The sequence below is a fragment of the Schistocerca serialis genome, chromosome 2, assembly GCF_023864345.2.
Source record: "Schistocerca serialis cubense isolate TAMUIC-IGC-003099 chromosome 2, iqSchSeri2.2, whole genome shotgun sequence".
NCBI classification, from domain to species: Eukaryota; Metazoa; Arthropoda; class Insecta; order Orthoptera; family Acrididae; genus Schistocerca; species Schistocerca serialis.
In genome coordinates, this window is record NC_064639.1 from 254,344,586 (window position 1) to 254,358,332 (window position 13,747).

Genomic DNA, 13,747 nt, shown 5'->3' on the forward strand with positions numbered 1-13,747 from the left:
AAACAATATGTATGAAGAGGAAAGGTTGTTACCCTAAATCTCTAAGTTCTTGGCCGATTTACATCAAATTTCTACCCTAATGAACATTAGGCGAATACGTATGTATATTATCAAATATCTCGAATAGTACTTGATCGGTTTACTTCAAATTTTTTGGCCGATGTACTTCAAATTTCTACATTTAGATGAAACAATGAATAATATCAATAAAAAATTAAATGTCTAAGAAACGGAATACATTGTGGTAAACTGATTGTAGTTCCTATCGCGAGAGTACGTTACAGCGGCAATACCAATTTTGGAGGTAGTACCATCAGACGTCACTTTGCCTTTCACGGGCAAGTGTTCTACCAACTGAGTCCCGGGGACCCGAGTTTCGGTCCGGCACACTGTTTTAATCTGCCAGGAAGTTTCATTGACAGAAACATGATTGCCAACTCTTATTTATTGATTAGTTGTTGTTACACATGACATATACCATAGGAGATATTTTAGTCCGTGTTTCAAAGCTATTTTTATTTTTAAAATCCACAGTGCCACACAAATGCTAAGGCAGTTCGTGGATATAGTACCAAAAAATGTCACTAGATCGCACGCCGATGAAAAGATCGAATAGAACCCGAGATTTCCCACACTGTGACGTAAAGTGTTCGAACAGAGTTGTACTGAAATAGAGCCCTACTTGAAACAGCGAAAATTGAGCTGAAACAATACCCTTCCATTGCAAGCGATTTAAGTTTCCCATTGTAATGGTACTTGAATTACGTAACCATTACGGCACCTCACCTCAACCTCTCGATACCAGCAATATTCTACTGTGTTTCTGTAAAATAGTTAACATATTTCTGTGACAACATTCAGATTTGATTTCATTAATGTAGAGGTACTTCGAAACATCGATATGTATATGGAATGATATTATTCTTATGTGTATTCTTTCTATTGTCACTATGATCTTTGACGTGCTTGTAACTCTGATTTTTGGGCGCGTAAGCTGTTATTGGAGAGTCAAGCTTTGGTCGTCATGTTAAAAAGACGCAAATTGTGGTCAGTTTATGAAATGTGAACTTTAACGGTGAGGAAGATATTTTCAAGTATGTTTTATATTGTGAAGTTATATTTTGGAACGAGTTACGTGTTATTGCAACAAAAGTAATAAAAAAGGAAGTGTAACTTAAATTCGGAGTGCTGATTACTTTTTTTGCATCACCATTGACCTAACTTGCAAAAGTTTAATCTTCAAAAATGGTTTATGAAACACATCTATATAACTTCTGAATATCGCAGAGTAACACCTAGGCCTCTTTGCACCCGAGCTTGGAATCATCACTACCTAGATTTTCGACGATTGAGCTATGAGCTCACAACGAGACCAGCGTGGGAAACAGGAAAAGATGAGTGCCTAGATTATCCATTATTTCAAGAAATGACTTTATTAACTGTGCTCTAATGACACCTGCCACATAATATAACTTTGCTGTTGCCCGAAAATGCAATATGCAGCAGCGTGAGCAATACTACAATCATAGTTAATTTTTGACCTTTGTTGTGGTAGGGTTGTTAGACCATGCGACTTGCGTTCTTTATGAGTAACAACATGGCAAAGGGCCAATCATTATGTGTGGCAGGTATTAAACGTCCCGTGCAACGCCGGGCACTAGACCTAGTTGTAAACATCGACCATCCTCGATCCCTAGCTTGCATTGGTAACCCGGAGCTTGCTGTACTTCTAGAAAAGGTGGACAGATTTCATAGAGGGCGACGGCCAGTTGCGGCCTTGAGATAACAACTCGTCTCGCCCACTACGGAGCTCACTCGAGCGAGACCGAATTCTCAAGGTGAGTCAACAGTCTTCAAAGTCCTTCATTGACGGCTCCACTCACTCCAGTTCCGAAGAGCAGCCGCCCCGCGCCGCGCCTCGCGACCTCCTGCACAGAAGTGCCCAGCTGATCGGCGAGCTGTGTGGCAGACTAGACCGAAGAGTTTCTTGTGGCGGCGGTGGCGGTCCTCCGAATGGGCGCAAAAAAAGCCGCCGAAGGATTTCCCGAGCCGCGCACGACCTTCCCCACTCTGCACGCGGGTGCGCCCCCCCCCCCCCCTTTTCCTGCGCCCGACGCAGCCCCGAGCGGCGCTCCGCGGCGTCCACTAGCGGCGGCGGCGTCCGTCGTATAAAAGCGACGCCGGTGCGGCGCGCCGCCTCCAGTCATCGGGCAGCCGTCGCCGCGTCAGCTGCACTTGCCTCCACACACACACCGCTGGGATTTGCCCTCGAGGGCTAGCCCGGCCGACACGAACGACCTACCCCACGAGGAGGCACTACTGCAGCGACGCTACAAGACGGCGAAGGACGACCCGGGACCACAATACGCCTGGAACGGAATGCCGCCCCAGCAGAAGAACTCCCCGCCGTCCCGGCAGAAGCAGGCTGACGACAAGGAAGCCGCCAACGGCGGCGTCGCCTCACGACCTGCCGTACCCGAGCTGGTGGTCGTCTGCAGCTCCAAGACGCCCTCTCCTGAAGATGCGCCGCTGCCGCAGCCGCCGGCGGATCAGCCCGAGAAACTGCTGGATTTCGACGACGTGTTGCCGCACATGGGGGAGTTCGGCGTCTACCAGAAGGGTCTTTTCATCCTGCTGGCGCCGTTCGCATTCTTCGTCGCCTTCGTGTACTTCACGCAGATCTTCGTCACGCTGACGCCCGAGAACCACTGGTGCAAGATCCCGGAGCTGATGAACCTCTCCATAGAGCAAAGGTCAGTTGCGAATAGTTGCCCGATTTCTTAGTCCACGGCAAACACTGGCAATGAAGTTGTAAGCATTGGGAGTACCGCACAACTGCTGTATTGATCACTCAATAAGAAGCCACCAGCTGATAACGTAATGATTTTTCTTGACACGTTTCGGGTAGAACCCATCATCAGACTATCATTTTTGTTGATGAGATAAATGAAGACAGTATAAAACAAACAAAACTGTCATCCCAGCTGCCATGATGTTCATGACAATCTGATGACTGGTTCTGCCGGCCGGAGTGGCCGAGCGGTTCTAGGCGCTACAGTCTGGAACCGCGCGACCGCTACGGTCGCAGGTTCGAATCCAGCCTCGGGCATGGATGTGTGTGATGTCCTTAGGTTAGTTAGGTTTAAGTAGTTCTAAGTTCTAGGGGACTGATGACCTTAGAAGTTAAGTCCCATAATGCTCAGAGCCATTTGAACCATTTTTTTGATGACGGGTTCTACCCGAAACGCGTCAAATAAAGTCATTAGGTTATCGGCTAGTGGATTCTTATTCAGTGACATACATAGCAGTTGTGAAGCACTCCTACTGGCTTCCAAAACAGTCGCACCCTTACTTCATGTCTTTATGTCACAGTTGAATGGGAATATTGAGAATCATCAAATGTCCATTTTGTGACAAAATTGAGCTACCTCTGATTTTGTACATACATACATACATGCATACAGGCCCGATCGCGAAATAGAGAAACCCCACATGTTTTGCCATTTTCTGTGTTGTTATGCAGCAATTGTATCACACAAATCGATGGGAAACCTCCACATCTACCAAAGGTAGGGACTTCCTCAAAATTTTATGTTCTCAGCACTGTTCTAAACAGAAAGAATAATCGATATGTGCCTGTAAATGACAAAAAAATGGATTTACCTAAGGCTTTTTCCACCGCTCCTAACAAAAGAAGATATCCAAAACATCTACACCGACGTACGCAATTGGGCAACAGGCGTCAAAGAAAGAACCATGAGTAGAGTATAATTCCACAGACAGTGGAAAAATAGGCATAATTCAAAGCTCACATGTTCACTACATAAATTTTAACTTAACATCAAGAAAACGTATCACGATTGTATACAGTCAGTTGGTATTGTTCCCTCTACATTCATTTTAACGAAAAATAAGAGGAAAACCGGAATCTCGGCGAAATTTTAAGACCTGGAATGCTCTTGTACTTCCTGAAAAGCCTATTCTTTTTTTAATTTGGGTTTTCTCAATATTCCTATTCAGTTACAAATGAAGTTATAGCTTATAAGTAATGAAAATACGTAGTGTTCCCCCTTAGACTCAGCTCTTAACAAAATACAAGAATATCGTATACATGGTCTTTCAGAATTAATAGCGAAATCTAACATGGGTAAAACTGTATGATAATAGGTGCAAAAGAAGTCCGGTGAACATGGGTCCGCCATCCGTTTGAGAGATAATAACAAACGTGTGGTTAAAGTCATCGGTGACTTCACTATGAAATATTGCCCACGTTAGCATCAACGTATTTGAAGTGTTAACTCTGTGGTGAAGTCCCCGTCTAGCCGGACTCAAATTTCACCCATGGCTCATGTTTGATGCCTGACAGGGCACCACACATTTTGCTGCTAATGGAAGACAGCTTCTATCGCGACAATGACGTTGAAGATAGTTAGGTTGGGCGGGGCCTGTATGTTTGCTGCAGGATCACCTGATCTCAGTCCTCTTGATTTTTCTACCTGTGGTCAATTCCAAAGTTACCAAAATGAAGTGTACAGCACCCCAGTTGATACGTTTGAAGCCAGCCGCTGTGGCCGAGCGGTTCTAGACACTTCAGTTCGGAACCGCGCGCCTGCTACGATCGCAGGTATGAATCCTGCCTCGGACATGGATGTGTGTGATGTCGATAGGTTAATTACGTTTAAGTAGTTTCTAAGTCTAGGGGACTGATGACCTCAGATATTAAGTCCCATAGTGCTCAGAGCCCTTTGAATCATTCTTGATACGTTTGAAGAAGTGGGGCAGCGAGTTGCTCATTCCTGACAAGATTTACGACATGATTCGGAGATGTTCGAAAGCATTCGTAAACCTTTTCTGAGACGAGTGCAGTATTGAATCCGAATGCTAAGGCGACGAACGCCTCCTTCAATAGATACAAGCGTTCAGTTGCAACATTTAACTTGCTGAACTAGTACTGTATTTCTTCCACAACGTTAATTGCACTCAGTAACGAAGTGTGAGCTGATATGAAACTTTCTGACACATTAAAACTGTGCCCCTGCAGGGACTCGAACCCGGCGTCTTTACCTTTAGCCGAAAGGGCTCTACGACTGTTGCCCGAGCATGATCCATAAGACCTCCTCACAGCTTTACTTCCGCCAGTGCCTCATCTCCTACCATCCGAACTTCACAGAAGTTCTTCTGCGTAACTGGCAGGATTACTACTCCTGGAAGATAGGATATAGCAGAGACATGACTTAGCCGCAACCTGGGGGTTGTTTCCATATTGGAATTTTCACTCTGCAGCGAAGTGGGCGCTGATATGAAACTTTCTGACAGTTTAAAACTGTGTGCGGACTGAGACTGGAACACAGGACCTTTGCCTTTCTCGGGAAATTGCTCTGCAAGCTGAACTACCTGAGCACTACTCACGACTGTTTCACCGTATTTCTTGTTAAGGTACGCCATGGGCGAGATTTGAGCCCTATTAGATGTGAGCTTGATCGAAAAACTTACATTCATTTGTATTAATTAGGACAATTCTTTATGCAAACGACAAATACAGTTCAACGATGACATATTAAAATATTTTGTTAATATACGGCTCATAATAATTAACACAATTTCTTTTGTTTTTAACGTAGCTGGAACAGTAACAAATCGTTTACTAAACATCCTTTTCATTTTTTTACAAACCGATTTTCACATGTTTCCAACTGAAACATTAATCAGCAAATAAAAGGGAATGGATCGATAGGCAGACGCGCATCTGTCACACTCCAGAGATAAGAGCATTTAAGTGCGTTCCTCTACAGGTCAATGGCGAGATAGAAAACTGTAAAAGGCTTATGCGATTGTGTTGTGACTAAATCGTAATCGTGGCTCCGTAAAGGTTATCAATCAGCAAGAAGCACAAATTTTCTCCTGAGGAATACCTAGGCTCTTAGTTGCTTTTTTGCAACGTTGTTTAGCATGCTCGTTGTGTTGTTAGACGGAAATGCAATGCGTGTGATGGAAAGACAATTGTTCTGATACATACTGATACTTTTTTCCTCCTTTTTTTGTGCATTCGAGTATCAATTTTTGCTGCTAATGTATGTTAATTTTTGATAAAATGAACAACACTTTACTGACTTTAATGAAAATAGTTATCTATAGTGTCGAATTCAAAAAAAACTTAGATTCATTATTACCGTTCTGTACCTTACAACAAAAGCTGATATTGGAATCCACTTATGCAATTTTGCAGTGTTTCTGCTTCGCATTCTCAGTCCCAGTTTACAGCTGGCCTTTGAAAATATGTCGTTAAAGTTACTGTAGTTTTGCTATATCTACTCTTACTGTCTTGATGTCACTATGGTTAATAACGCCACCTTTCCCCATGTGTGATTGCCTCTTGAAATTACTTTTGAAACAGCCTTTCTGCCAAGGGACATTGACTTGGCTCATTTTGGTTGCTTACCGTTACGGCTGCACTGAAACGAAAATTATGATAACTTCTGCTCTGTGAAAAAGTAATTCCACTTTACGACAAAAGCGTACTGCAGCCTAAAGCAAAATCAATTCGAATAAGAGACTCAACTTACGGAGAATAATCCCACTTCATCTAAATTGAAAGCCTCAGTATTTCTCTGTCAGTGTAGTGAAACGCTTCCCATAATGTCCATGTACACTTTCATAGTGGACATATTCTTAAATTGCACGAAACACAACCATTTCTAATTGTCACTAAAGACGACGAACACCACGCGCAAATGTCATTTTTCGTGTGCAAACTGTATTGACGAATACGGAGAGAAGGCGAAATCCTCTCTTAAAACTCTTCCCTGCGGTTCTTTCCGACAGTTGTGTTACGAAAATGTAGATAGCGGAGGACAGGAAGTCCGCTAGCTGCATGCCGAGTTTCCTGTTCTCAACTTGAGCCGACCTGATTAGTGTTTCAACCGCGGCGCCGCTTCCTATTAGTTTCGAAATTACTCCTTTACTCATCTTATGTATAGAGATTTTCAAAACCTCCACTGGTATTTTGGTGTCTAGATCGAAGGGTAGTGAAATAATTAGCATTGTCAAGTGTCTTTTTATTCATTTCCAAATACGTTTGAGGACACAAATGTGATTCTTGCCAAATATGAGTTGTTGCAGCGTTTCAGAAATTATGTGTGAAGCAGACAATGGAAAATATACCTTTACTGCCGTTTCGTGTCTGGCAGGTACTGCGAAATATGAAAATAATTTTACCTGGAGAATTTTGAATGTCTTGTTACGTAGAGACCAACATATGTTAATCATTATGACAAACACTGACACGCAGTATTACGCCACCCGGAGCGGCCGAGCGGTTCTAGGCGCTACAGTCTGTAACCGCGCGACCGCTACGGTCGCAAGTTCGAATCCTGCCTCGGGCATGGATGTGTGTGCTATCCTTAGGTTAGTTAGGTTTAAGTAGTTCTAAGTTCTAGGGGACTGATGACCTCAGCAGTTAAGTCCCATAGTGCTCAGAACCATTTGAACCATTTGAACGCAGTATCACAATTCGTTAACGGAGCATAGATGTTACACACTCAGGGCAGGGTACCTTCTAGTAAACTAAATGATATTGTCACGTTGCTACCACAGTCAAGTTCAAATCTGAAAGCAGCGTCGTGAATGAAGAACAATACTTAGCACAGAGGTCATTATGGACACATACGTACAGAAAACAGAACTGCAACCTGGATGGAGCATGCTGCTATTTATACGAACATCGAATGTCCAGTATCTGAAAAGCTTACAAATACAAGCAATTTCGAAGCCTTCTAGATATGATAAACACTAAATAAGAAACACGCAATTTGATCCGGACACATATTAGCGGACACTACTATGTGATGCGCCCATCCTTCGTCTGGCATTTAAGATTTATGAACTCAGCTGGGAACGCTTTCAATGAGGTGTCTGAATGCCTGGAGGAATAGCAGCTCATTCTTCCTCAAGAGCCTGGACGCTGGGGCCTGGACAACGTAGACGTTCTGACTCATCCCAAAGGTATTCCATTCGGTTCAGGTCGGGACTCGAGGCAGGTCAGTCCATTTCAAGAATATTTTTGTCCACAGACCATTGCCTCGCAGATGCTGCTTCACGATACGGTGCGTTATCATGCTGGTACAAACAATTGTCGTTTCCTAACTGTTTCTTTATTGTAGGCAGTACATAATGCGCAAAATGTGTTCATATCCCTCCTTATTTAGGGTTATACTAAGCGCACTGAGAGGATCACGTTCTGACCAAGAAAAGCATCCCCATACCGCGACATCATCTCCTCCATACTTCACTCTTAAGTTAACGTTCTGCCTTCCAGCTGATTGCCACAGCGTGTAGGACAATTTATCACTTCAGCTCATTCGTTTCCAGAAAGCCACTGTCCAGTGTCGTCGCTCTGTGCATTACATCAAGAGTCGTTTATCATTGGCGACACAAATGTGTGGCTTACGATGAGCTGCTCGGCCATTGTACCCATTCTCTTTAACTTCATCGGCTCAGTCACTGTGTTAGCTGGACAGCTGGTAGCATTTTGGAACTCACGAGTGATTCCTTCTGCTGATTTCACACTATTTTTTTTTACAACCACAGTGGTGCTCGACTCTCCCTGACCGTTAGTAAATAAGATCTACCTGTTCTTGGCTGAGATGTGACAGTTCCTCCGCGTTTCCACTTTACAAGAATATCACCAGCAGTCACCTAGGGGAACTTGAAAAGGCTTTATACGACCTCGATCGAGTTGTTATTTATGTGATATGCAATGACTAGCCCACATTCGAAACCAAAGAGCTCTCCTGGCCGATCGATGCTGCTATTACTGCTTTTCTACTGATAACACAATACTCCCCACCAACTTGTACACCAGCGGATCCACCTCTCATGGCATGTAGTGGTCAACTACGCTTGACATCGGGGTATCCGGATATTTTTGATGAGATGGTGTATTTGCTGGTGACTGGATTTGAGCTGGCGACAGGCAGCATCTCCAACCAGCAATGCTAGCAGCTTCTGCATTCTGCTCGCAGCTCAGCTAGCTGTACTATTACTTCCATATATAAGTATTGCACGATTACTTTTTCAAAGACGAAAAAGATGTTTGCTTTAAGTAAAGGCCGGCCGTTGTGGCCGAAGGGGTTCTAGGCGCTTCAGTGCGGAACCGCGCTGCTGCTACGGTCGCAGGTTCGAATCCTGCCTCGGGCATGGATGTGTGTGCTGTCCTTAGGTTAGTTAGGTTTAAATAGTTCTAAGTCTAGGGGACTCATGACCTCAGATGTTAAGTCCCATAGTGCTCAGAGCCATTTTTTTAAGTAAGGCCATACCTGAAGCAACAATGAAATTCACTGAGTCGGTTTGGAATGTTTCATTTACTATCTTCACCTCTTTTTCATTATGACACTCCATTTGCAGTTCTATTAACGCATCCATTCTACGATCTTTATTTTCTGTGACACATTATTATGCGGCGAAAAGCATTATTAACCTATTGCTGTTAAAGAAAAAATGTGACGCATCTTTCTGTGGTCTGACGTCTCTGTGAGTCGAACGGAACATGCAAGTTTAATGCACGCGACAATTATTTGAACAATGACAATAGTGTCCAGCTGTGGAGTCACTGAAATGATCAGTCTTCTGTGCACATATTTCTTTCCAAGGCAAGCCTTTTTATTTCTTTAACGAATACCAATATCAAAAAATAAAAACTTTGTGCTTACTCATGTCAGCGACTTTATTCTCATTAACTTGCTGCACTTTCCATGCGGCTAGCAGGGAACAGAAAGCCACCAACATAGTTCACTCTCATTAAACTTTTGAAACCAACTGACATCTGCCTGTAAGCCTTTTAAATTTATTGTTTCACATATATGTTGGACAGTCGCTAGTTCTCCTTGTTTCTTAACGTTTCCTCGGACGCTTTCCCTCGCATACTCTTCACTTGCTGATAAACACTTAAAACCTGCTGACTCAATCCACTCGACTGTCGCACCGTCGAGCAGTAGTCTGTTGATCAGAATTATAACTATGTCCACCGTAATTTATCGTAAAGGTTCTTGTCTATTAAAATACAATACTGTTACGTGGCATGGTCCAGGATATCGTGTAAATGTTTACCGTGATAATGATTTTTGAGTTCACCTCTGTGACCTTCACACGAAGATCATTTCTCAGATTTATATGTCTGGGCTTTATTCAGACAGATTCTTCAGCAGCTAACATAGTTTCTTATAGGCTACGTACACGGCTCGTGAGTGGTGCTCTGAATTGGGTGGATTCTGACGTATGATGGACCGTACAGTGTTAAAAAAAACCATTCGAGAGAACTGCCGTTCTCGAAAATCGTCAGTATATCCTCATTCCCAATTATATACTCTCGACTAAATATATAAACTCAAAAAGCAACGACATCTTCACCAGGCTGTTGGTTTAAAAGAGAACTTTATTAAGCACTACCAGCTGATTTAGAGCCCTCTCTCGATTGCAACTGAACAAACGGATTTGTCCATGGACTACAGTGTTATCTTCACATGCGTATGGTATGCGATTTTTGCTTTGCATAGTGTCTCGTTTGTCTTGACTACCCCAAATAACTTTTTGTCGAGAAGCGAAAAATAAATGCATGAAGCAAATGTTTAGCTACCAGGGCGGATATTCTCTAGCATGACTGCCTTCATTGCAACTTGGTTCGTTACGAATATATGAACAGCAGTACGTCTTTTTAATAATTCACCCTTCCTTTTTTTGGTAATCCACTGCCTCTGCTCTAGGTCCGTTCGTGCACGTAAAACGGTGTACCATTCTCGTAAATATGACGTTACTAAAAACGTAACACAGAACTGACTTCGACTCTCTCGTACCAGCACATAGGATGTAATCCTAGCAGTAACGAAATTTGTCAGTTTCTTGGAGTTGACAATGAAGAAACTGAAACACAAAGACAATTCAAGCTGGTCATTCAGTTCCTCGTCTTCATTTGAGGATTTGTGTGAGCGCAACGTACACCAACGAAGAGAAGGTGGAAATAATACTCATCTGAGGAGAAGTAGTTACTAGGTTAGCAGAGAAGTAATAGCAAAAATGGTTTCTTGTTCACAAAATGGGTACATGTAGTACAACACTTTCGTATTTCTAAACGATGTATTTGTGTACAGTAAAGGCAGTTCTTGATTAAAAACTACATCATCATTACCTTTTTTTTGTTGTGGTTGAAAGTAGGCATAACGCTACTTGGGGAGAGCAATCCTACAGAGAGGTATACCCTGACAAGAACCCACCTACCCGACGGATCTTTCTTCATCTTATTGTGACTCTTCAGGAAGTGAGAAGTTTCTATCGAGGGCAACGCAGTCGTAGAACTCGCACACACGAAACCGCTGATGTTACTGTTCTCGACACTGTTGCAATAAATCCAAACTTGAGCACGCAACAGCTTGAACAGGGGACTGGAATTTATAAAACGAGTGCACATTTCGTTTCAACACGTCACCAGTTCCATTCTTACCACATACACTTACACCAATAATTCCTGAATAGTGTGCAGTTCTGTCAGTGTGCACAGCAGCAAATCTTTTCCCACCTTAACTTCTTCTCCGAAGTTCCTTTGACCAATAGATGCTCGTTCTCAAACAAAGGACAAATAAATACAACGGACATGTAGTATTCAACCGGCTAAAACCCATTACGGTTTAGACACTAGGAACAACAGCGCCAATGGGGACTTAATGTCTGGTGTGGATGACTGATATATTGGTCCTTATGACTATAGTGGTAACCCAAATGGCAGGGTATATGCCAACTTCCTGAAATGAATTCTTCTTCGTCTTATGGAGGAAGTGCCACTAAGAATCAGAATGCTTGCGTGATATCAACACGATGGATGTCCAGCACATAATGCCTTGAGTGCGTTGATGTTCGGAGCCATCTTGCCAGATGGACTGGTCGTGAAGCAACAGTGGATTGGCCTGCTCTATCTCATGACTCACCTCCTCCAGAAGTTTTTCTTTGTAGATGTTTGAGCGGCGTAGTCTATCGCAAAATTCCACCAGTTCTAGAGAGCAAACAGGAGCATATCGTACTTGCTTATAATTTACTTCAGTAGGTAACAATGGAACAGCAATGAACTCTTTCACCCAACGCATAGACCGATGTACTACAGTTCTTCGTCCTACTTTGAGCAACTTTGAATGCTCTACCCCTTTTTGAGACCACAACGGATTACAGTACAACAAAATGGTATTAAAGATTGCCATTTCTGTTTGTTATTAAGTTGAAAGTTGAATTTACATGATAGTTTTCGAACAGGTCTTGATAAGATGAACTGAATTACCGAATAAAAAATATTGGTTACTATTTGAAGAAGACGAACCGTCGTTTCATATCTTCGCATCGCACTAAGTTACAAGACAGGCAGTCTCCCTAGAAACTAAACAACATTCGATTGATGTCTTTCTACTTTTCTTCTGGTCAAGATAATGGGACATGCTTTTTTGTCGAAAGCTGACATTTTGAGAACGTGGCTGTGTACAAAATACAGGTTGATTCCTGCAAAGAAGGCAACAGCAACCAGCCACTATTGATAAATGCTATTTCTTTGGACAAACAACGCCGTTTCCGGTTTCGAACCAATAAGTTCATCTTCAGACGCTGTTTCTACTTCTATATCTACATTATACTCTGCGAATCAGACTTACGTGCCTGACAGAAGGTTGATTGAACCACCTTCATAATAATTCTCTATTGCTACAATATCGAACAGCGCGCGGAAAAGACGAACACCTATATCTTTCGTCCGAGCTCTGATATACCTTACTTTATCACCATGATCGTGTCTCTCTATGTAGGTCGGCGTCAACAAAATATTTTCGCATTCGGAGGAGAAAGTTGGTGATCGAAATTTCGTGAGAATATTCCACGCCTTTCTTTTGATGATGTCCAGTCCAAATCCTGTACTACGTCAGTGACTCCCTCTCCCCTACTTCACGTTAATACAAAACGTGCTGCTCTTCTTTGAACTTTCTCGATGTACTACGTTAATCCTGTTTGTTCAGGTCTAGATATACATTTGCTGAAGTTTACATCAGAATAAACTTCGGAAATATATATTTAGACGTGAATAGTCGTCTGAAGATGACCTCGTCCGTTCGAAATCGTAACGGTGTTATTTGTCTAAAGAAACAGTAGTGGCTGGTTGTTGTCGTCTTATCTGCAGAAGTCACCCTCTATAATTAGGACACCACATGTGGACAATTTCGAGGGTGACGTATTCACATGCATTTCTGCCTTTAAATTCGGCACATCCTCGAAAGTTACCAGTACTGATTAATGAAGCATTCATTTGAAGTAATAGCCACACAGTTATGAGATTGTTCTTTGAGTTTGTCGAGGATGTGGTGTACACCCCGAATGCGTCAAAGAAATAAACTGTTCTCGTCCTACACTAAATTAAAAGAGCAGCGTCCAAAAAACAAGGAATCTCCAAACCAAAGTCATGCAACACTTCATTCATGGTGCAAACCTAACTTGCAAAGTTGCTTCTGAGAATGTCGTCATAAGTGCAACACCCGTGCAAACTGAAAGCCACTAGGCATAGTAGCATCGTTTCGCAGACGAAAGCTTTCACCAGATTTGAACACATTCGCACGTCGTCTGCCACCACTTTACAACCGTCTTCGGCTGCAACGCTCACCTCACCGTCATGGAGTGAGCAGTCACAGTCCTGATACAGCGTGTCGCTATTGATGAGTAACGCCAACTTCAG

The 13,747-nt window shown here is 42.9% G+C and overlaps 1 protein-coding gene across 1 annotated transcript in view; it reads left to right on the top strand.

The window, feature by feature from the left end:
* Positions 1-2,208: 2,208 nt before the first annotated feature.
* Positions 2,209-13,747, top strand: part of LOC126457009 (organic cation transporter protein-like) — a 161,732-nt gene continuing 150,193 nt past the window's right edge. The window contains exon 1 of the mRNA XM_050092978.1: positions 2,209-2,753. Within this exon, the coding sequence (XP_049948935.1) occupies positions 2,380-2,753 (374 nt within the window). The 5' untranslated portion in view covers positions 2,209-2,379. The remainder of the gene's footprint in view (positions 2,754-13,747) is intronic.